The sequence below is a fragment of the Sciurus carolinensis genome, chromosome 15, assembly GCF_902686445.1.
Source record: "Sciurus carolinensis chromosome 15, mSciCar1.2, whole genome shotgun sequence".
In the NCBI taxonomy this organism is placed as follows: domain Eukaryota; kingdom Metazoa; phylum Chordata; class Mammalia; order Rodentia; family Sciuridae; genus Sciurus; species Sciurus carolinensis.
Genome location: NC_062227.1, coordinates 77,231,958 through 77,254,459, shown reverse-complemented (window position 1 = coordinate 77,254,459; position 22,502 = coordinate 77,231,958). Strand labels below are relative to the sequence as shown.

The 22,502-nt window shown below is 41.1% G+C and overlaps 1 protein-coding gene across 1 annotated transcript in view; it reads left to right on the top strand.

Annotated features, from left to right (window-relative positions):
* Positions 1-22,502, top strand: part of Neto1 (neuropilin and tolloid like 1) — a 105,788-nt gene that overhangs the window by 7,491 nt on the left and 75,795 nt on the right. Inside the window, exon 4 of the mRNA XM_047526631.1 lies at positions 1,557-1,805. Within this exon, the coding sequence (XP_047382587.1) occupies positions 1,557-1,805 (249 nt within the window). The remainder of the gene's footprint in view (positions 1-1,556; positions 1,806-22,502) is intronic.

The following is a 22,502-nucleotide window of genomic DNA, read 5'->3' as shown; positions in this document are numbered from 1 at the left end:
ATATTATGTCTATGGAACTTTGTGATGTATATTAATGTCAGATAACATTATGCCTGATTTTTATACAAGTAATAAGTATTTTTTCAATGTCTAATAAGTCAGAAATATTCATAAGGATTAAGAGTGATTCACAAAATAATCTTTTTACATGAACTGACCTTTTACCTATTGATTTTAAATTTGTACTTGGAGAACAGTAAGATTTTACTTTATTTTCCAAGTCATCACGTATCTCAATTCTATATACATTTTTGGCATCCATGTATACAAGAGTTTAATTTTTATGTCACCAGGGTGATATGAATACACATTTAAGAATCTGCGGAGTGTGGAAAACAGCCATTCAGCATGGTTTGCTGACCACAGGGACAGCACAGCCTGCTGTGCAGATTCACTGCCTTCAAGCTTTTGGAGGGGCAAGTAGTGAGGATGTACCCTGGGAGCAGGGGCAGCAGCTGGTCACCAGCTCCTAGCAGGTCCACCAATGAATGGCCTCTCTGGAACACCCTGTAGGACAGAGTTTTGGACTGTTTGGGACATGACAAGCGAAGAATGGAGGGACATTAGCAAGTGAATTCCTGTGGCGCTATATGCGGTCACAGCCCCATGGGCCTCTCCCAGGATCTTTTAGAGAGCTGTGAAAACACGTATGGAGATAGTTCATTCAGAGTTCACTCACAAAGACTCTCTTGGAAATCCTCAATGACAGATACTGTGCGATATGGTGCCGAAAAGGAAAAAGATAAATAAGATATGGTCCTTGTCTCTCATGAGCAGAGTCAAAGAGGAGGTTCTCCTTTAAATAAGGTCTTCCTAAAAAGAGATGAGTTAAAATTTGGGTCTATTAGATATGCAAGAAAGTGGAAAAATACATGTTTGCCTGAAGGGCACGTCATCTGACAAAATATAACATGTTTGAGGTGGCCTGAGTTTGGGCTGTCTGTGAGTTAGTGAGACCCTCGAAGGAGGAAGTCCTCAAGGTGTCTCCTATGCCCAGTGCTGGTCATTGTCCTGCAGGTGCCAGACCTGCTGAAGTTTAAACCGAAAGGGGTAGGGTCAAATCAGTGTTCTAGAAAACTGTTCCTAACAGTGTTTGCATTTGGATCTAACTGAGATTCCTGCATGGCATCTCTTCACCTGAACTCTTGTATAACTCCATGCTGAACTCTTCTCAGGTCGTGTCTGACCTTAAACCTGAGTACTACAGAAATACGAGAAAAGAGAACAATGCCCCTCTCCCTTCCACATCTGAGATGCTAGCCTTTCACAAAAATACTGCAGGGATGTGTTGGTTCTGTGTTAGACATCAAAATGGTTGTTTTATATCAAAGCAATATTTTGTGCAACATCATCAGTTTTGAGGACTACCCCCTCAAGCATTTTCATGAAAATACCCCTTACAATACTGAGTATCCTCTGCTTTCTTTGTATTTCCATGCATATCATCTTCAGAGTTCGATAAAAGATATAACAGATAAAACCCAAAATAGAATCAGAAAAGTCAACCTAAATGATTTAAAAAATGGCCTTCTAGATACAATCTTTCTTTTTTACAGCTGCCCCAAGACAGTGCATTGAACTTTACTTTGATGAGAAATACTCTATTGAACCGTCTTGGGAGTGCAAATTTGATCATATTGAAGTTCGAGATGGACCTTTTGGCTTTTCTCCAATAATTGGCCGTTTCTGTGGACAACAAAATCCACCCGTAATAAAATCCAGTGGAAGATTTCTGTGGATTAAATTTTTTGCTGATGGAGAGCTGGAGTCTATGGGATTTTCAGCTCGATACAATTTCACACCTGGTAAGTAGGAGTTGATTTTTTTCTTTTTTTCTTCTACCTATCTATATCTTTTTCCTTACTCATTTTCTATCTTCATAGTACAAAACTTTTGAAAGATGTTATAATTTTCCAAAGAATATTTGAGTTCTATTTTAAACCAAACCTACAATACTCTTTCTTTACACTTTATACATTCTGAAAGGAAAAGAAAATTTTCTCAAACTTAACCTACCCTAGAGATAAAGTGTAATGACTCAGAAGTCCAAATGGTCACCTAGCAACACAATTGATTTAATGAACTTATGAAACGTGTAATTTGAGAGACATTCCATAATAAAGAAACTAAATATACATAGGATTCCAATAAACTTGAAAAGCTAATCATAGTATTATAAAAAGTATTCATTAAAATGGTTTTTTGGAGAACTTGAATGAAAAAGGTTATTTGTTCTAAAAATTACCATTTTCCAAAGCAAATGCATTCCAGTCTAAAGCAGTTTAATGTCTGTTTTAGAAATGCAAATTCCTTAGAGTTTTGATGAAAAGAAAACAGGCCTTTGGCAGCCAGATATCCACTTGCAAGGTCTGGCAGGTATCATGTGCAATTATAAAATTATGCAGTCTGTGTCAATTTTCCTTTTAACCTGTTAATATTTAAAACAATCTCTGATGTAGTCTGGCTCTCTTTATTAAGTGTTATCCTCCTTTACAATAAAAATGGGTTAGCACATTTTTAACCTGCAAGAGCACCACACATTCATCAATTGAGATTTGAGGAAACGAAGCTATTTTTTAAGTGGAAAATGGTTCAAATTATGCAGAGCACCTTGTTTATATATGATTAAAGATTTTTTTCACTTTGTCCACTATGTTTCAGTTAGGTCATATTAGACAAAAGAAGGCTCTGGAGTACATACAAAATTTGTTGAAATTTACATGTGGCAGAGGTAACACACAAACAGTGTTTTGTTGCATAAAGAATTAAATTTTTAAAAATAATTAATGTAAGGTGATTCATGATAACTTTCATTATGATATCATGGTATATTAAATCAGATGATAACTGTGTCATGACTCGACCTTAAGCATTGAGATTATTTGACAGTATCACTATAGGATTGTGGTTTTAATTATGCTTTGTTGACACAGGACTACTCACAGAAATCACAAGTCTTTCATATGCCACATTCAAATTAACGTGACTTGTTCCCAAAAGATATGCACATTGTTATTATTCTTGTTGGCCCAAGAGCTGGAAAGGGAAACGTATGCATTGTTTTCACAGCTGATTATTTTGAGTTACTCCGAATGTAAAGATAGTGACAGGTGGCACCAAAGAGCCTTCGTAAGTTGTGTGTTCATTCTGGGTTGGTGACCGTGAGCATGTCCAGGGTTTAAGGCTGGTTTTGTAGAGGCAGGATCAGTCAGCCCCTTTGTCACATGGCCACACCGTCCTGGCTCCAGCTCCACCCGATGGAGTAAGACTGCTGCCCTCACACTGCTGGCCAGGGCTTCCGGGTTTCCAGTGACCATTTTGTCAGCCAGTCATCATTCTCCGCTGGGTTTCTCTGGAGCCTCATGCTTCATCTCTAGCAGGGAGGATTTTGTTGCCAGAAGCCTCCAGGAGATGATCCCAGAAAATTAGAGTGAGTTAAGGACGGGCCTAGCTTCTGTTTCCTTCAGACGATCTGGAGTAAAGCTGGCAGGGAACCCTGCTCGTGGTGTATGTGGGATGACAGGACCTTGCAACTCGTCCCTGACAGACAGAGATGACACTGCAGGGCCCACGGCTGTGGCCTGAGTGGCTTGACCATGTCCAGCTGGTTCCCTGAAGAGCCAGTGCGGCAGAAGCCGCCTAGTTGTTGATACAGGAAGTGGGCACGGAGTAGCCACGGTGTCTGGTGTCACCAGACTTTAGTTGCCCTTTTGGCTTCGTGCGTACTTGGTGGCGTGACCTGGGGTGACGAGGGAAGCTTGAGGGGAGACTTGCTCACGTTGGCATAGTGCTCAGACTGTGCAGTGTTGCTGGAGTTGCCAGACTACCACGGCCGGAATCTCTGGTTAGGAGCCACATCTGACTTCCAGACCTGGCTTCTGTTATTATTTTTCCTTTCTTTTCCATTTCATGCAGTAACCTTGGACACAATCCCTAATATTCTATCCTTAGATATTTTAAATTTTGATAAAAAGACAGTATTGATGATCTCACAGAATTGTTTGAAAGACAAGTCATTCCGCACATGTGAATGAATTTCTTGAGTTTAAGACTTCAACCATTAGTAGCTATTAATTTTGTAAATTAACTTGATTTTGTGTTCTTTAAAAGGAAAGGCAACTTGGCATAGGTTATTGAAAGACAAACAAGTGTCTCATATGTTTTTTTCATATTAAAACCCCTTGCTCTGTTTAGGGGGGTAGTCAGTAGGAAAAACCAATATTTGCGTCATGTCACTTTTTGGTAATATAAATGAGCCCAGATATCAGGGTGGGGATTATAGTTATTTCTGATAGCATAAAACACCTCATAAAATATGTCAAGGCAGAAATAACAGCAGAGAGACCAGGTGGTCTTCATTATTTTCATAAATTTACCACAGTCTGTAATCTGAATTTCAAACAGAATCTCAGAAAGTTGATATCAGCACGTTGAGAGAAAAGCTGTTTCTTAGGAATGAGTTTCATTTGCCGAGATAAGAAAATGAACATATATATGTGTGTATAGATATATATATATGTATATGGATAGATTGTTATACACATATGTATATGTACTAAATATATACACATATATACATCTATATGCATGTATACATATATATGTACACTTTCAAAATATTTTTTAGAATCACACACCTAATTTTTCCTTCCTGCAAACATACATATTTAGCCAGATTATAATCAGATTAAATCATAAGTGTGCAATTCAAATTTTGATACTTAGTTATATAATGTGCATACTTAAGAGAACTGTGCTAAGGTTCCTGACCGTTTACCACCATAGCAGGGATCAATTTTTCTAATGGTGCCTTAGGTCTCAGACTCCTATCCTGTTTCCTGCTTCCATTGTGCCTGACCAGCATGCTAATTTGTGGTAACCCTTATCTCCAAATTGTTTCTGTTTCCCAAAATATGAATGCCTGATTTTCTTTTTACTGAACTTTAAAATAATGGTCTTTTCATCCTGGCTTGTGGCTGTTCCTGTTACCTGTGCTTCTGAATTCCCAGTGACATCTGGGCACCAACCAACTGGAGGTCATATGTGGACTTGGAGGGTAGGAAGTCAGAGCCAGAGAAATGCCATGGACACAGTCCGAAAGAAAGGATTTCTGTTTCTCCTGACATGTTTTGATGATTCTTTATTCTTTATTTCGCTAATGGTTATTTTTTTATCTGAGTCTTGTCCAGGGCCACAGTGCCATGATGAATCACCTAGGATTGTAGTGTAGCGTGCATAAGGATTGGGAGATTGAAGAGAAAGTCACCTAGTTCATGGTCTGGGGTCTGCAAAGGACATGGGAGGGCTTAATGAAGGTCATGGGGCCCAGAGCCCTAGGATGCAATTAACAGATGGTGAATGAAGGACACCCCCACTTCCTGTGTTGTGAGGGCACCTCAGCAAACACTGCCCCAATCCCAAGAAGAAGGATAAGTTCACGGTCACTGGACGTGCCAAAAAGTTACAGGATGGGAAATCTGATAACTCACAGATAATTCAACAAGAAAACATGAAACACATGAAAGTGCTCCTTGTCACAATGAAAGTGCTCCTTGTCACAGACATTCATTGCTCTCTCATATAATGAGAGGCCTTCTTTTAAAATATTTAAATCAATCTATTAGAGTATAATGCATAACTAGAAAATACTTCATAAGTGCTTGAATCATACTGGAATGGTGCACCCCAAGCCCACAGCAACGGTCGCCCCAGGCAGGGCATGGCATGAGGTGAGGAGGGAGGAGGACTTTAGGGACTGGGTGGAGACACAGTCAAATTGGACTCAAGTGTCCTGATAATAATAATAATGCTTGCATTTTTAGAAAGGATTTTATATTTTTGGTATTATATCTTTTAATAAATTATCTAAGATCAAAATGATTTTAAAATGGAAAATACTACAGTTGATAATTTCAATGTGAATTCTTAGAAAGGGAGGTGTGTTTCTCCATATTCCACATTTTTCTTATTCAATCTACAAATGAGTTCTGAGTAGACAATAATACTTTCCTACAACCAGCTGCCTTCTCTACTCCATTTTCTTGACCTCTAGAAAACAGTCTGAGAGGAGAACGTGGTCTGTGCTCTACCTTCTGTTCCAGGGGCATCACCCGGGGCTTAATGGTCAGCAGTAAGGCAAACACCCAGGTGCTGTCCCTGGGGGCAAGGGGTGGGTGGTGACCTTCCCAAACTCTAGCAACAGAAGGCTTTTGTTAGCCTTTTATTTTCTAATGAAGAGATTTTCTGCTATTTACAGACACAGGAATGGGAAATTTATGGAATGGGCCATTTTTGGACTCTTCCACTTTTGATGGTATTTTTTTTCTGTACTATTTTTACAAAACAAAGTTACACACATCCTACTGGTTAAATTTCACTTAAGGATTAGGGCTCAAAGTACCAAATAGGTGAGGCTGAGTCAAGCACTGCCATTGATGTGAGTGAAGTCCTTAAATACATAGAAATTATTATGATACTTTGTACTTAAATAGCAGCTTTCATCTGAGGTGCTCAAAGTCTGTTAGGGACATTCTAGCCAATTCGAGCCTCCGCTCACACCGCATGCCGATTGACTTCAAAGGAGATGGAAGAGTACGCTGCGGTGTGGGGATTTAAATTGAGCATTTAAAAAAGATTTCTATGCATAGTAGATGAAATACATTATTTAGGTAAAATGTCATGGATTTGGTGTTCTTTTAATTACGTAGAGCAGTGGTTTTGCTCTTTGTCTCAGAGATGTGAATGCACGTACTCTTAACCATTTTGAAAGTATCTAAATTTTCTTACTGAAATAGTCAAAGTTCTGATATCCATTCTGGTGACAAAGAAATAAAAACGTCTAGTTATTGATTTTTTTCAGTATCTAAAGTCTCGTTTGAATTTTGCACTGAAAGATGGCAGAAAGGAAGGTTTTAAAAGCTAAGGTTAAAAGGAGAACTTTGACTTATTTTTCATGTAGAAACAAGAGCAAATAAATGTAGGCTACTATGTGTCCTCTTTTAAACTATTATTTTACACTGTTGGTTCCAAAATATTCTCATTTCAGCCACAGCGAAAGCTGTCAAATGCAAGGTGTAAGGAGTCAAATCCCATTTCCTCTTAAGGCATATTTTTCAAGAAATGAAATTAAAAACTTGAATTAAAAAATTGGGACCATTTAATAGGCACCAGAGACTCTCACATGAGGTGATCTCCTCCATCCCTACTTGCCCTTACCTGGTCAGGTCTTGGCTGACCCCATCACAGAGCAGCAGGCTCAGGCAGAGGGATGAGGAATAAAGACAGACACAGAATGCTGTTTTGTCTAGGTGGGTGTTCAGGAGAGAAGCTGAGAGTGGGAGAGAAAAATTCCAGGATTAGCTCCCATCTGTGCACAGAATATTGAAAGCAATAGCAAGAAAAAGGAAGATTGGTAAGCAGTTCCCCTACACAAGGGCGCCCTCCTCATCTTGTTTCCTGGAGAGGTGGAGGAAAATGTCCAGGGGTGTTCATCTTTATTTAGTGACTAATTGCCAGCATCCCCAACACAGTCTCCCCCATCAGATTCCATTGTAGATGTGTATCTTGGTCAGATTGCCAAGAGACCCAGGAGATCATCTCATGGAACCCTCGCAGTTCAGAAATAAAGAGGCTAGAGGTCTAGAGAGAGCATTTGTCTGGGTTCATGAACTCTGTGCAGATGTTGACCTGCTACTGGCTTATCCATTATGTAACACTGTGCTGAAGCACCTTCTACAAAGGGTGGAGATTATGGCTTTAATTACATCACATTTTGCAAGTGCTTTTAGTACAGTTATATTAAGAAATTTAATTAAGGTATAATACTACATCATCCACATTTCACCACTGACTGGTATATGAATTTAAAATCCACCTTTCCCATTTTGTCAGAAAGGTCTTTCAGTTTGCAGTGACCAAAGAAACAAGGTCTGTCCCTGCCTCCCTCTACCTGCTTCTAAGCCCATCTGAGCCTGCTTCCTTTCCTGTCCTTCACTAACATCTGGTCTTTTGTTGGAGCAGCATGTCTTTAGTTGACACTGTGGCTCACATGTTAAATATTCCGGGGGAATGCTATCGTTACTTGCTCCAAATCTACTACAACTTTTTCACTCCCTAAGACACATGCATCTTTGTCTTTCTTCTTGTGGTATCAGTCACTTCTAATTATCTTACTCCCTACCCCTCTATCCAGGATTGCTATATCTGGCTGTGCACCTTAAGGACACTAAATTGAGGGAGAGAGATGGACATGTTCAGAGAAAGTGCATTCAGACCACTGGGAACAGGGCTGCATGCAGAAATGACTCTGTTTACTAATTTACAGCAAGATGCTTTTAAGACCAGTGGCAGCCATGCCTTAAACCACCCTAGGGTCACCTGTGCATCCAATCCCACATCTCAGGACCAACACACACTCTTCATTTACATTGCCCTCATGAGAAAGTGCATCATTTGAGCAAGAGGAACATTTAAGACACTTGATAGAAACAAAACAGAGAAATAATGTGAATGCTCTCTCCCTGTTTTTAATCCTCATATTTCTTGGTGTGTCTAGTTACAAGGTTTCATGATTCAATATTCTTCTTTCAGAAACTTAACATTTCCTATTCAAGGAATATTTTTTGAAATTATAAAAAATAACATTACTACCATATATGTTTTTATAAGAAAAGATCGATGTTCATTCTTTTAAACATTTCCTTTTATAACAATTTGCAGATAAATTGAGGCTTATTGTTAATTTAGTTGCATATAAAGTAAGTCAAGAAATTGTCAGAAAACTCAGTATTATTTTTCTTAACCAAAATTATTTCCTATTTTAGAATTTGTATGTCATTATGACTACTGAAGTACAACATACATGACTGTTTTTAAAATGAATACATAAAATAACTTGATTTTTACTAGGCTGTATTTGCTGCTTATATTTACTCACCAAATATTTACTGGTTCCCTGAGCTACACTGCAGAAATAGAGTGTGTGCATGACTCTAGGCTTCCCTGGAGACAATTTAGTCTCTTAGAGGACACGTGAAGCCTGCTTCATATGTCCACGTCCTCAGCTCTGCTGTCTGTGAATACGTTACGCTACACAGCAAAGGGAAATCACTGCAGCAGAAGGGATGAAGGATGCTTCTCGGCTGACTTTAGTCTAGGGAGATTATCCTGGATTTTGAGGTAGGACCCAATGTGATCACAAGGCACCTTCAATATGGACAGAGGTGGCAAAAGAATCAGGATCACATGGTACAATATAGGACTGCAACTGGCTTTAAAGATGGATGAGGTGGGAGAAGCTAAGGAACCCAGAAGTTCCTAGAAACTGAGAAATGCAAAGAAGGTATTCTTCCTTAAAACTTCCAGAAAGGAACACAGTTGACACCTTCATTTTAATCCGATGGGACTCATTTCAGACTTCTGACACCCAGAAGCATAAGATGATAAGTTTGCATTGCTTAAAGCCACTAAGTTTTTGACAGCAGAAGTAGGAAACAATTTTAGTCCTTAAAAGTGGACTTTTGCTATAAAAACTATCTTAAAAATGTGGGGATGGTTTTGCAATTGGGCAGTGGGCAAAAGATGGAAGAATCTTGAGAAGCATGTTAGAAAAGGGTTCATATTGTGTTTAAAGGACTAGTAGAAGAAATATGGATGTCACTAGCTCTCCCAGTGGGGACTCCTGAGGAACTGAGGAGTATGGCAGAGAAAACATCCATGCCTTAAAGAACTCCTCAAACATCATAACCAGGCTGTTGGCAGAAATGTGAAAGTTACGGATGCTGCTGGCGAAGGCTCAGCGGGGAATAGGGAGCATGGATTTGGAAACCCAGAAAGAGGGAATCCTTGTTCTATTGAGGCAGAAAGATTGGCAGGATTATATCTTGGAGTCGTGTGGAAAGCAGAACTTTCAATGAATTAACTTACTTAGTTATAGAAATTTCCTGTCAATTAATATCTAGGGGATCTTTGGATGGGATTGGAAAAGCATGTTATAGAGCAAATACTGAGCTGGAGGACCTTTTGCTAACTCCTAGAAAGGTCGAAGATCGAGTAGTCAGTCTCACAAAAGGCTCTCTGAAATGACCGAGTATGTGATTTAGGAGTATCTTCGGTCATTTCAGCAGAAGTCAAAAGGAGTTATGGTATCATCTAAGGAAGACCTGTGAAAGAAGCTTGTGTTTAATGGAGTGAATCCCCTGACATACATGGGAGACCCATAGTTCTTGAGAATGTTATATTGGCAAAAGCATTGCCATTTTAAATGAAATGAGACAGCAAAAGAATAAAAGAAAGATTACCAGACCCCCAAATATCTACCAGCAAGAAACATGCTTTTGTAAATACTTAGAGGCAAGCATCTGCTAGATCTCGTAGCAAACATAGACTGACTGCTGACTCTGGAGACCCAACCCCAAGCCCAGAGGGCAGTGCTTTGAGTTCAGAAGACAGAGCAGAAGGGCAGAGAGTAGTGCCGAGGCATTGAAACCAAGTGAAATCTGTCAACTGGATTTCAAAATTGCTTGAGACTGGTAAATTTTTTCCCTTTTTTTTTTTTTTTTTTTTTTTTTTTTTGGTGTGGGGTGGCTTTTTGAGCAAGAATGTCTATAAATGTTAATGTTATTCTACACCTGCCCACCATTGTTTGGGGAACAGGTAACATATTTCTTGAGTTTCATGGTTAAAGAAATGGAGCAAAATTGTGCCTCCAGGTGGGTCTTACCTAAATTCCCATTCAGGATTTAGATGATGTCGATGCTTGTGAAGCTTCCGCTTGATAGGAATTAGACTTTGAGTTGATGCTGTAATGGGTTGATACTCTGGGGCACCTTGAAAGGGAGGAGTATGTTCTGCATGTGGATGGGATGTGAGTCTTGGTGGGCCAGAAGTCTACCTGTGATGGGAAGAATACTGACCCCAAAAGATGTCTATTTCCTGAAGTCTGGACCCTAGCAATATGTTGCACTACATGGGGAAGGGGAAAAGTAAGGTATTCATTGGATGGAAGGGTCCTTCAGGATGGAATAGGGAGGCAGAGCAACCCAGCATGAGAAAGCCCAAGGCTGTTGTTGGCTTTGACAGTGGAAGGACCCATGAGCCAAGGAATGTGGGCAGCATCTTGCAGTTCACAAAGACAGAAGATAGATGCTCCTCTTGAACCTCAAGAAGGGGACATACCTCTGCCGGCACCTGATTGAATCCAGTGGGACCTTTTCTGGATTTCTGACCCTAAGCACTGTAAAATAATGCATTTATATCATTTAAAGTCACTATTGTTGTGATAATTTGTTGCAGGAGCAAAAGAAAACTAACATAGCCTGCAACCAAATTTTTGAAATATATGTTAGAATCTGGGAAGTGGTATAGAAAGTTAACAAGTGATGTAAGAATTTGTGGAAAAAGCAACATCATAATTGGAATCTATCAGATCAGATTGTGAAGACATTTGTTCCAAATGCAAGATTTGCAGTCCTTCTGGTGGAATTTTTCTACAAAAATTAATAATTTATACCTAGATTATATATATACACACACATATATATTTGTCTTATGTCATTTGATTTTATATGAATTCCATTTTTATGCATAAATATGTATGAAAGATAACTTACAATTCTTTCCAAAGATGTGCATAGGATGGTGGTATTTTTGTTTGTGGCAATAATAGCTATTTGTAGAACCTGGCACCCTTGAAGCCTCTGCCTCTTCACGGCATATCTGCCTGATGCATTTGCTGCTAAAGAAACTGGGCTGTCGTTCTTGCTGGCTCAGTTGGCCAACTTCCCACCATTGCACAGCTACGCTGACTTGCTTGAAATTCTGCTTCAGTGTGTCCTTATGGCATCTTCCCTTTTTTGACTACTTTCAGACACCTTGCTTCAACTAGACTACCGCAAAAATTACAGGGTGACTGTAATATTGTAGGACTGCTCATAATCAACAAGCACATGTCCCCAAAAGAATTGAAGTTGACTTTTTCAAGTAGGAAGACGTATTAGTCATAAATATGCCACTTCTATTCTGTTCCCTATTGATCATAACCCAAATCAGAAGATTCTTCTATTCCCTGGGAATGAGTCTTCAGAAATCTGCACTTCAAAGTTCCAAGAGTTTCTGTAAGTGATTCAGAGAGAAGCCTAGCTTAACAGGTGTGATTCGGCAGTCAGTAATATCTCCATTATGCTTGTGGGCAAGGTCCGAAAGGAATGCTTTCTTCCTCTGGCAGTTTTGGCGGGCAAACAAAATAGAATTTGTAGAATAGTCAGTGGCTGAGCTGAGGAAGGAGGAAAGCACAGAAGAGGGTTGCCATGACGATGACAGGTAACATCTGAAACAGAGTTTCCGTGAGCATGAAAATGACTTGGCCTTGCAGAGATCTGTTGTTGTAAATAATTGTCTAACTGTGGGGAAGATTCTTCCTGACATTCTTTGCATCTGTACTTTGCCTTCTTTTAATAATCACTCTTAATATATGCATCTCAGTTTTAAATGAAAAGAAAATGATTATTTTTCAAAATTCCACTGAGATCATTCTCTGTCCACAGCTGTGTTGTGGCTTGGATTCCATTTCCATTCTGCCCATCTCATGCTGAGCCCTCCTAGGTCTTGCTGTGCTCCTGCGTCCCTCAGCAGGGAGGCACACCTCTTTCCTTGACAACTGCAAGCCCTGTGTCTCCCACGACCTCCCACTTGCTCCTTCTCTGGGCTCCGTGTCTGCATTTCATCTCCTGATTCTGCTAGCACCATTTTTTTGTGTGTGTGTTTCTGGTGTGCACCCACATTTTGTAAAAAAAAAAAAAAAAAAAAAGGCAGCATTTATGTTGGAACTCTCTACGTTCCTGCAGTACAGGCGGGATGTAGCGATTACATGAATAAACAGGGTATTTAGTTTCCTGTTCCAAATGCCAGTGCTGACATTTACGTTCATTGCGCTAGACTTTTCACTGTGTAGCTTGAATTAGAAAGAGTTTTTTGTTCTAACAGCAACTTACATATTCTATTCTAGATCACAAAGTAATACTGCAAAGTCACACTTTCTATAAAATGATTATAAAAATGTGGTTGGGAAGGATGTTCTCTGTCTATGGATGAAATATACTTTTATGGCCAAAAGGACCATGCTTCTCAGTGATTTCTAGTTATAGTTAGTATGACTTTTATTTCCTCAGCATAGAAAAATTTACCAATCACTTGTGGCTGTTAATTTATAATACATGTTCACTAAGAAATTTTTAGGTTTTGCCTTAAAAATATACTGTATGATGCTCATTTCCTTTCAGAGGATATTGACAGTATGACAAATGATTGCTGTGATCTATTTGTATAGTTCTTCAGTTTTTCATTTGTGGATAAACCCATGTATCATGCCACATACTTTCATATCATGCATATGTTTGTATCATAATACATATGAGTCATGGTTTCATGAAACATAATTAATCATGGACTAAAATGTCAGATTATCAGGGTTCCATTTCTGGCTCACTTTCTTGCTTTGTGACTTTGGGTAGCAGAAATTAATCTCTCAAACATTCATTCTTACGACATCACATGTACACAGATTTTGCTACCTAGTGGTATATATAGCCAAGTTACTGGAACTACTTTGCATGTGGTCATATGTGACCACATCTCACCCCTGATTCACTGTTTCATAGGTTCATTCAACAGCAGAGGAAGGTCACTGTGTGGAGTTTGCACTCTTGCTAGATGAGAACTCTGTTGAGATTGAGTATCTACTCTCGAGGACCTCACGGTGTGTTTGAATATATGAATGTTTAGACCTGACTTGGTGGGTGCTGTGGGGTGTGTGCACAGTACCAAGTGCACTTTGAGAAGAGGGCTATCTCCTGAAATGACCTGAGAGCTGCGCCTCAGTGGCTCTGCCCCACACAGCCCTCACTACATCCTCAGGGTGTGAGGTGTGCCCCTGTGCTCACTCAGCCATGCTCCACCATGCCCTCGGAAGCATTACAGTGAAACACGCTTTCCCACCACTGACATTGAGCTTCTTAAAGGAGGGACTTCGATGAACCTATTAAATTCCCAGTGCCTCATCCCTGTTCAGCAGTGACTGGAGCTTGCAGAAGGGTGCTTAGATGGACCCCTGAATGGGGCAATGAATGGAGAAATGAACGGGTTAAGTTAACTAATCAGAGAGGATAGAATGAACAGAACATCAGCTATGAAAAGAATTGCTAACTGGTGGGATATAAAATAGGAAGTGAAGACCATTGGGAAAGTAATCATATGACCTTGAAAGAGAAGAAGTCAAGAGTGAAGTAATAACCTGATTGAGATGATTAAGGGCTCTGTAAGACATGACAGTGTTTCACACATAACTTCAGAAGTGGGAAATTTACTAATATTTTTAATTGAATAATAATATTTGAGACTTTCACTGCAGGAGTAATTGTTCAGAATGTGCATGATGGATTGAGTTCAGAGAACAAAAGCACAGGAGAAGAACACAGTTAAAATACAATTAGAGCAACGCAGGTAAGAAAGGGTGAGAACCAGTACTAAAGTAGTGTCTATGGCAGGGGCTGAAAGAACTAATCTGGAGTAGGTGACATTTAGTAAGGACTGAAATGTACGTGCAGAGAAAGAGGAGGAGGAGTAGCTAGGACGTGGCGGGTGGTCATGTCAAACTCACGTTGGAGAACAAAGCATGCTGCCAGAGACAGCCAGGTGCTGAGTGTGGATGTCAGTCTTCCAGGGCTGAAGCAGAGACCAGTGGCCAGGGAAAGGCAGGAGCTTATCAGGAACTAAGTGGAAAACTGCAACTGTCTCTGGTATCCACATATTAAAATAGAATATCACTGAACTTGAGCCAATGCACTTATCTAAGCAAAATAGAATACAAACATGTTTTTCAGAGCTCTGCAGTAGCTCCCTCTTAGCCTTTTCCCTCTTAGACCACTTTAGACCACTGGCTACTAATTGATGCCAGTTTTTCCTTGGGAAATAGGTAGATCCTAACAACAAAAAGTTTTAGTTTTTAAGTTGAGGGAAGAGTTTTTGTTCTGTGCCAAGCTCGGAGGATTTCCATACGTAGAGAGTTTTCCCACATATTTGGAGAGGACTGCTATCCTGGGGCTGGTCACTGGAAAAGGAACTTCCTCGGGATATTGCTGAAAGGGGCAAGGGTGGACATGAGTGATCATGTGTAATAAGTGACCAGCTCATTTAGAAAGATGCTGTTTAGTGGTTAGTAGTTAATTTTTCTTCTTGTGTAGCTTTGCCATGCTTCTTTTCAGGAATGACCCTATTGTTTCTATACCTTGTTTTTAAAATATCAGATGACTATTACTGGGATAACTTCGGGTTTCTTATAGTATTAGATATTTGGTCCAGTTTATAAAAGATGAGAGGGAATAATAGAAAAGAGACACTGCTTTTGTTCATTGCTTCATTTTCTTGTCATTCAGACAGTGCTTACTTTATTTACTACTGTATGTTTCTTGATTCTCTCTATTGGAATTTACACTAGTTGAAAATGCACATGTTAACACTGTAAAATAACAATGCCTTCTATTGGCTGCTATTTAGATGGGGAAATATTTTGGAAAATATTCTGATATATATATAACCTACATATGAAAAATAACTTCTTTTTTATCACAGATATTTGGTTTTGTTTATTAGATAGCATACTGTCTCTCAAGATTCCCTGTAAAATGATCCTGCAGAATAATATGTGATAAATGCAGTCATTCAAAATTAATTCAGATGAAATATGATACAATTAGGCAGTGATTCCTGCTTTCCAAAAATCCCATTATAAGAAATTCATCTTAATAAAAATAATGAGTTATTGAATTCTATTTTATGCCAGGCATTGTTCTAAGCACTTTGCACACATTATCTCATTTGATTTTTATAGCCCACCTATGAAGTATTATATTATTTTCAACCTTTATTTTTCATTTTAAAAGGATACTTAGAATGTTTAAATGATGTACACAAGTTCATCCTCCAAGCAAAACTGAGATTTGGACACAAAAGGGGTATGTGTCTAGATATTGCATCCCATATTCAACACATAAATACCTATTTGTTTCAGTTTAAAACTCATAGACCCTGATTATTATTGCCCTCTGTGATTTTACTGGGTGCTTTCAGATGTTTTCAACAATTCTAGAATCTTCCTTTTCTTTGTGCTCTGATATCTTTCATACAATAGGAACATTTGTCCATGTTATTCAATCAAAAATTTCCCTCAGAATTCTAAAATATTAATTGTGATATTATTGCTTTTCCTTGGGCATCATATTAGTAATTAATATCAGTAATAATATTACTGTTATGAATCAATTTCAAACCCATGTTTTCAGATATATTATGATGTGTACTTGACATTGGACAATGATCATTAATTCGATCAATGTTATCAGTTAGTAGGAAAAAGAAGTGAATAACAATTCCAAATGCTGAAATAATAAAGGACTTCAGCCTTCTTCAGTTTGAATATCTTCATCCACAAGGCACTACTCTACATTTCTATGTATTTTAAAAATTAATTTTGAAACAGTATTACACCTATAGCAAAGTTGCACATATAGTACAACTACCTTCCCTCCCTCTCACAACACATTCTCCCCCAGTCTGCTGATTGAAGGCAGGGTTGCTCTACTACTGGGCTATATCCCTAGTTCTTTTTATTTTTAAACTTGAGGTAGGGTCTTTCTAGGTTGCTGGGATTGACCTGGAAGTTGTGACCCTCCTACCTTACCCTCCCCAGTAAGTAAGTATGTTAGTCAGTTTCTCATCATTGTGACCAAATTACCTGACAAGAACAACTTAGAAGGAAAGGATCATTTTGACTCAGAGTTTCAGAGTTGTTTATGGTGGGATGACACCATGGATCTGGGCCCACGGTGAAGTGGGACATCAAGGCAGAAGGGTAGGGCGAAGGGGTTGTTCTGTTCATGACCTCCAAGAAGCATAGAGAGCAAGGGGCAGCAGGGAAGACGTACCCTCCCAGGGCTGGCTCCCAGGGACCCACCTTCCCAGCTGTGCCCCACCAGCCCATGGTTACTCCCCGTTCAGTCCATTCTAAGTAGGTGTCCACCTCTGAGTACCCTGCATTAACACAGGAGCTCCAGGGGCAACAGTGGTTGATAAAATGCCACTGGACCCAGCTTTTCATCTGCTCTTCCTGTGTATGTTTTTTTTTTGATGGCTTGCTACGTGAAATGGTCATATTTATGTTTCTGTTAGATTTCAGAAAAAGCTAAATATATTTTCTCTAAACCACCCTTCCTTGACTACGAATGTCCAAATGCTGCCACCCTTGGTTTAGCAGGTGGCAGCAGGGGGGAGTGCCATGTGACACAGTAAAAGAAAACCCAGCTTCAGAGCAGAAAAGACCAGGCTGAAGCCTCTGGTGTGGTTAGAGGTTAAGTGAACACAGACCTGGGAAGAAAGGCGTAAGTGAATGCAAGCACTTAGGATACCATCTTGCTATTAATTAAAGCAAACAGCCTTTCTCAGCTCAACATGTCTGCCAAGTGCTTCCTATAATAACCGTTTGACCCAGTTTTTCAAGGATTGAATAATGTCTGTGTAACCTGCTCGCGTGGCTCCTCTGCAGCTCCGCCCCTCCTCTGGGACGTCACAGACTGGTCTCAGCCCTTTCACCCTCCATACCCGAAGTGCGAGTATAGAAGCTGAGTTCTTCATCCCCGGTACAAGTTTTGCTAAAGATTTTTCAAGGACTTGGTTTAAGTAGTTAGTTCAAATGTTCAAAAGCAACTTTCCTAAATATTTGGAAGAATATCTCTCAAAGCTCTGCCATCTCCTTGAAAAACCAAAACAACAGACGAAGGCAGAAGGACTATCACTGAAGGCTGGCCACAGTCACATGGCCATTGCTGCTTCTCAGGCTTGTGCTGCTGCAGGCGAGGATATAGGGCCTGGGACAGTGTGAGGTATGAGGACTCCCCAGGGGAGCTAGCGGCATGGACCACATGGAGGGCACCCTTCATTGGCTCTGCAACAGGTCTCCTGAGATTCCTTCACCGTACATGTACAGTTATATCCAGTAAGATCCCAACCACAGACAATGGCTTCACCAGGAAACTCACCCTACTTTAAAAACTTAAATTAGCCATCGTCCTGTTGGTTAAATTGAAGAACGTAATTTCCAAGCTCCTCCTTCTTTTCTTTATTTACTTATTTGTTTTAAATCTCAGAATTTGCGTGAGAACAAGCTCAGCTCTCTTAACGGGTTGGATGATGCATCGCATGTGGAAGTTTTCTCTGGGCCACTAACAGACTTCCCGAGAGCTTTATAAATCATCCTCGGCTATTGCTCCCCCGTTGCTTGTAACAATGTAGGAATGATCCCGGGGATCTGAGATGCTTGACTGCCATGCCACAGTCTAGCTGGTGTGCTTGCTTGCGCTTCTCACACTCTGGTATTAAGTATGATGGATTCTAAGTCTAGGACAAACAACTGCCTGCAGAGAGCAGCTGGAAGTTGCTAGACCAAGAATGAGAGCTTCTGACATCTTCCATCTTCCTGTGAACAGGAAGGCAAACTAGGCCCAGGCAAAGGTGGAGGAAGGGATTTGATTACCCCCAACACCTCTGGTTTTGCACTTTCCAATTCTGCTTGTGTGCTCACCCCGCCTCCCCTCAGCAGCATTCACCTAGAACTTTTCCGGCACTGCAGCCTGCAGACGCTCATTCTGAGCTAGTGTCCTCGCCAGAGAAGGGCCCTCTAAGCCAGTCCCCACTGAGGAGGAATTTTACCTGATGAGGAATTGTATTTGTCCCAGCTGGGACCCTTTACACTGTAAATGGTGAAGCACGGGGACCAACACTCACTCTGATTTCAAAGGAATGAAACATGGAGTCCATGCTTCTAGGCAGCGGGACTGTGGAGAGACAGGGATGACTTGACTTCAGAGCTAAAGGCAAAGCCTTCAGCTCACAGAGTGTGTGCTTTGACCCATTGGATGTCCATCAGGACCCGCCTCCTGCGAGGAAGTGAATGTATGAAAACAAAGCCCTGCAGCAAGAACCCCTCAGGAGAAGTGTAATCTTGGCAAATTCAGAGGGCTTAAGCTAAACTAAAAACAAAAATAACTTATAATAGCCTTCAGTGAATATGCTTGAATATTTGAACCACAGAAAAAGTCAACCTGTCCCTGTTTTGTATCCTTTCATGCGGATAGTATTGCTGTATTTACACGCTATACCTTAGGGAGAGTTTGTACCTTTGTTGTGACAAGAACTAAAATAATTAGGCATTTTAAAGGTATTTGAGGAGTTCTACCAAAATAGGAGAGTTATTCACCTTCAAGGCACTTGCATAACATCATAGTCCCTACAGACAGGCGCTGGACTAAGCACTTGACATGTGACCACAGCAAAGTCCTTCACCCACTGAGGCCCCCATTTGTAAAAGGGCTGCATAGGGCTAGATAGCATCCAAACTCTTCAGCTCTGACATTCTGAAATTGTGGAATCATTTACTATCCCATTAAAACCGCTTTTAGAAACATTGATCACTTGATTTTTCAAAATGAAATTATACTGTTTTCGCTGTGTCCCTGTATTATAGATGAGTCATTTGAATTTTGGAGCATTGAATGTCTGGTGCACACTGATGTGACTAATAACTGGGGGAGCTCACATTCAAACCATCTCTTTCTGGCTCTAAAGTCCACACCATCTCTTTTTATTCAAATTGGCAGACAGCAGATTTAGACTTTTCATTTCATATATTCAGAATGTCCCCTTGATATGCAGTTCTTAACAATAGCTTGGAATAAGAAAATATTGATCGTTTTCCCCATTTGGCTTCTTTTGACTTGGCAGTAATAGAAGTTTAAATTTGTTAAAGGCCATGTGGTCGTGAGCACTGAGTGGAGCTGTAGGAAAGAAATGATAATAGGCCAAATCTATTTATGTCCTTATGCTCTGTCCCCTTTCATCCCTAAAAAAACCTAAAAGCTTAAGCATTGTCATGAACATTACTGGATGTAATCTCTCCTGTTGCCTCAAAATTTTAATCAAAAGTTTACAGTTGAGGAAACAGGTGGTGAGAACAATCCCGGAAGCCTACAGACAGGCAAATGGTGCAGCCAGGCCTCACATTTCACCCTCAGTTTCCCAGTAGCTTTTATTAATTGGAATCCTGAAAATTCACAATGTCTTTGAGTAGAATAATTTTTATCCTGGCTTAGGTCTCTGAGAGCCAGGCTAGACATCCTGGGCTCCTGTAGGAGTGGTGGGCAAGAAACTGTTAGCACCAAGAGGCTCTGGAACAGGCCACCAGCCGACTTGGGGATACCTGTGCCTAAGGCTAGAAGGCCACCTGCCTCGTGCTTTAAGCAGGTCAGAGCCTGGAGTCTGGACAGAGCAGCCTGAGGTGGCTGAAGTCACACGAGGGAGCTGCAGGCCAAGCCTGTTCTCCCCATCTTGGTGGAGCAAGGAAGTGCAAGTGTCCTGTGTCACAGTGGTCCCAGCTGAAGTCCTCTGGATTCCCATTGTGATGGCCCATCAGGGAAATAAAGACCAGTGGTGTCAAAGAGTTGTCTCAAGACATGAGCCAGAAAGAATGGGTGTGGGAGAAGTAGCCAAAGTGCTGACACAGCTGTGTCCTGTGCTGAGAGTTGTGTAGATAGCGGTGTCTCGTAGTGTAGGTGTGGAAAGTCAGAGGGAGCTGCAGGGGTCACCTGCTGAGCCTGGATACTTGCCTCTCCTCCAGCCAAGGAGCTGTAGAAGGTGAGCGGGAAAGGGGAGCCAGAGGAGGAAAGGCAGCCTGGTGCCCTTCCCTCTGTAGGTCCCTCAGAAGGACACTTGTCATGGGGTGAGAGGGGATTTAGTCTGACACTAAACACTGGCTCTTAACTTCTACGTGGTGCTTCCTATGGAAATTAAAGTGATAAACCAGATTCAGTAACAAGTGTCTGCACAGTAAGGGCGAACAGTACTTTGACTACATTTATACTTTGCTGATGAATGGGTTGTTGATTCTTAAACTCAGACCACTTGGTATTTTCTCATCATCTTACTGAACTTTCTGCAGTCAGAGCTGTGTATTGGTGTTCCTCAGATGTACTCCAGGTAGTTTTTTATCATGGCCAAATTTGAACTCATCAAGTTAACTCCATTTCCTGAAAGGAGCATGGTATCCTGAAAAACACCCCAAGCCCAAGTCTCCTTCTGTGCCCTTTTAGATACTGCCCAATACCATCATGTCCTGGTGAATCTGCCTCATGAATCTTGTGCTTTTCCTCTTCTCCACCACTCCAGCCTTACATCCTCTCTGGCCCTCCACATGCCTCACCTGGCCAAATGCAGGAGTCTGTTCTCCGATTATCTAATTGAGGTTGTTGAGAGTTACAGAAAAGAAACTCTGATTCTGCCCATGCCTGGCTCAAGCAACTCGGTAGCCTGTGTCCTCTTTCTTATGGCAATCAGGATCCTTCGCATCGGATCCCCTTCCCACATCCAACCTTCCTACCCCAGTCTCCCTCTGACATAGCCTTTCCCTCATGCTTTTGTCTTGTTCCTCTTGCCTGAAGTGTCTTTATCAATTTGCTCATTTATTTGTGGATTTATTAATCAAATAAATACTGCACATTTGCTCTGGGTACGGGTCTGCTGTACTGGGTCCTGGGAACACAGTGATATTGCAGACAAATGTGGACCTTAGTCTCTAGGCCCTTAAATATCTAGTTGCAGATATTCAATGACATTGAGGTCACTGACAATGTGTGGTTGCTGTAAGTCAGTGGGATAAAGGATAAGAGGAGCATGCTATGGAGAGAGTTTGTCGTGGGGTGGGGGCTGACCTAGGTCATGGATAGGATTGAGTCATGAGAAGACACTTTGTGTTGAGGTGGAGAGGCTGAGGGAAGTCAGCTGAGTGGAAGGCTGAGGGATGGACAGAGACTGGCCGAGCCGGGGTGCTCTGGATAGAGGCGCAGCCTGTGCAGCCTGGCACCCTGCGGGCTGCAGGAAGACCCGTGCTCCAGCAAGGCAGCCATGGTGGTTCTTGCCTATTTCTGATGCATTGTCTCCACGCTGTCCCCAGTCCCCTTCCTGGCTGACCCTCCCTCTGGGCTCTGTAACACACGTTCCTCTCCCGGTGCCTCGTAATCATGTTTATGTAGTTTTCTGCTGAACTGTGAGATTTCCAAGGAAGCAACTGTGAGTCACGCTGGTGTTGCCAGCATCAGCCGCAGCGTCAGCACGTGGAAGACGGGGCTTCGCGTGTCACCCCTTCCCACCCATGGCTTTCTCTCCCACTGCTGCTCTCACTTGCATTTCCTCTTCAAGTGGAAATTATCAGCACTTCTTTGACAGGCAGTTGGCCTTCCGTCTTCTCTTCTTGTTTGTCCTAATGATGCCACCTGCCCCAGCCTCCAGGCAGGCAGCTGCCTCCTTCTTCCCTCTCCACCCCACAGTCTTCAAAATGCTTCCCGTGCATCTCTGCCTGGCCTTTCTCCGGCACTCACTGCAGGCACTCCTAATGTCTTACCCAC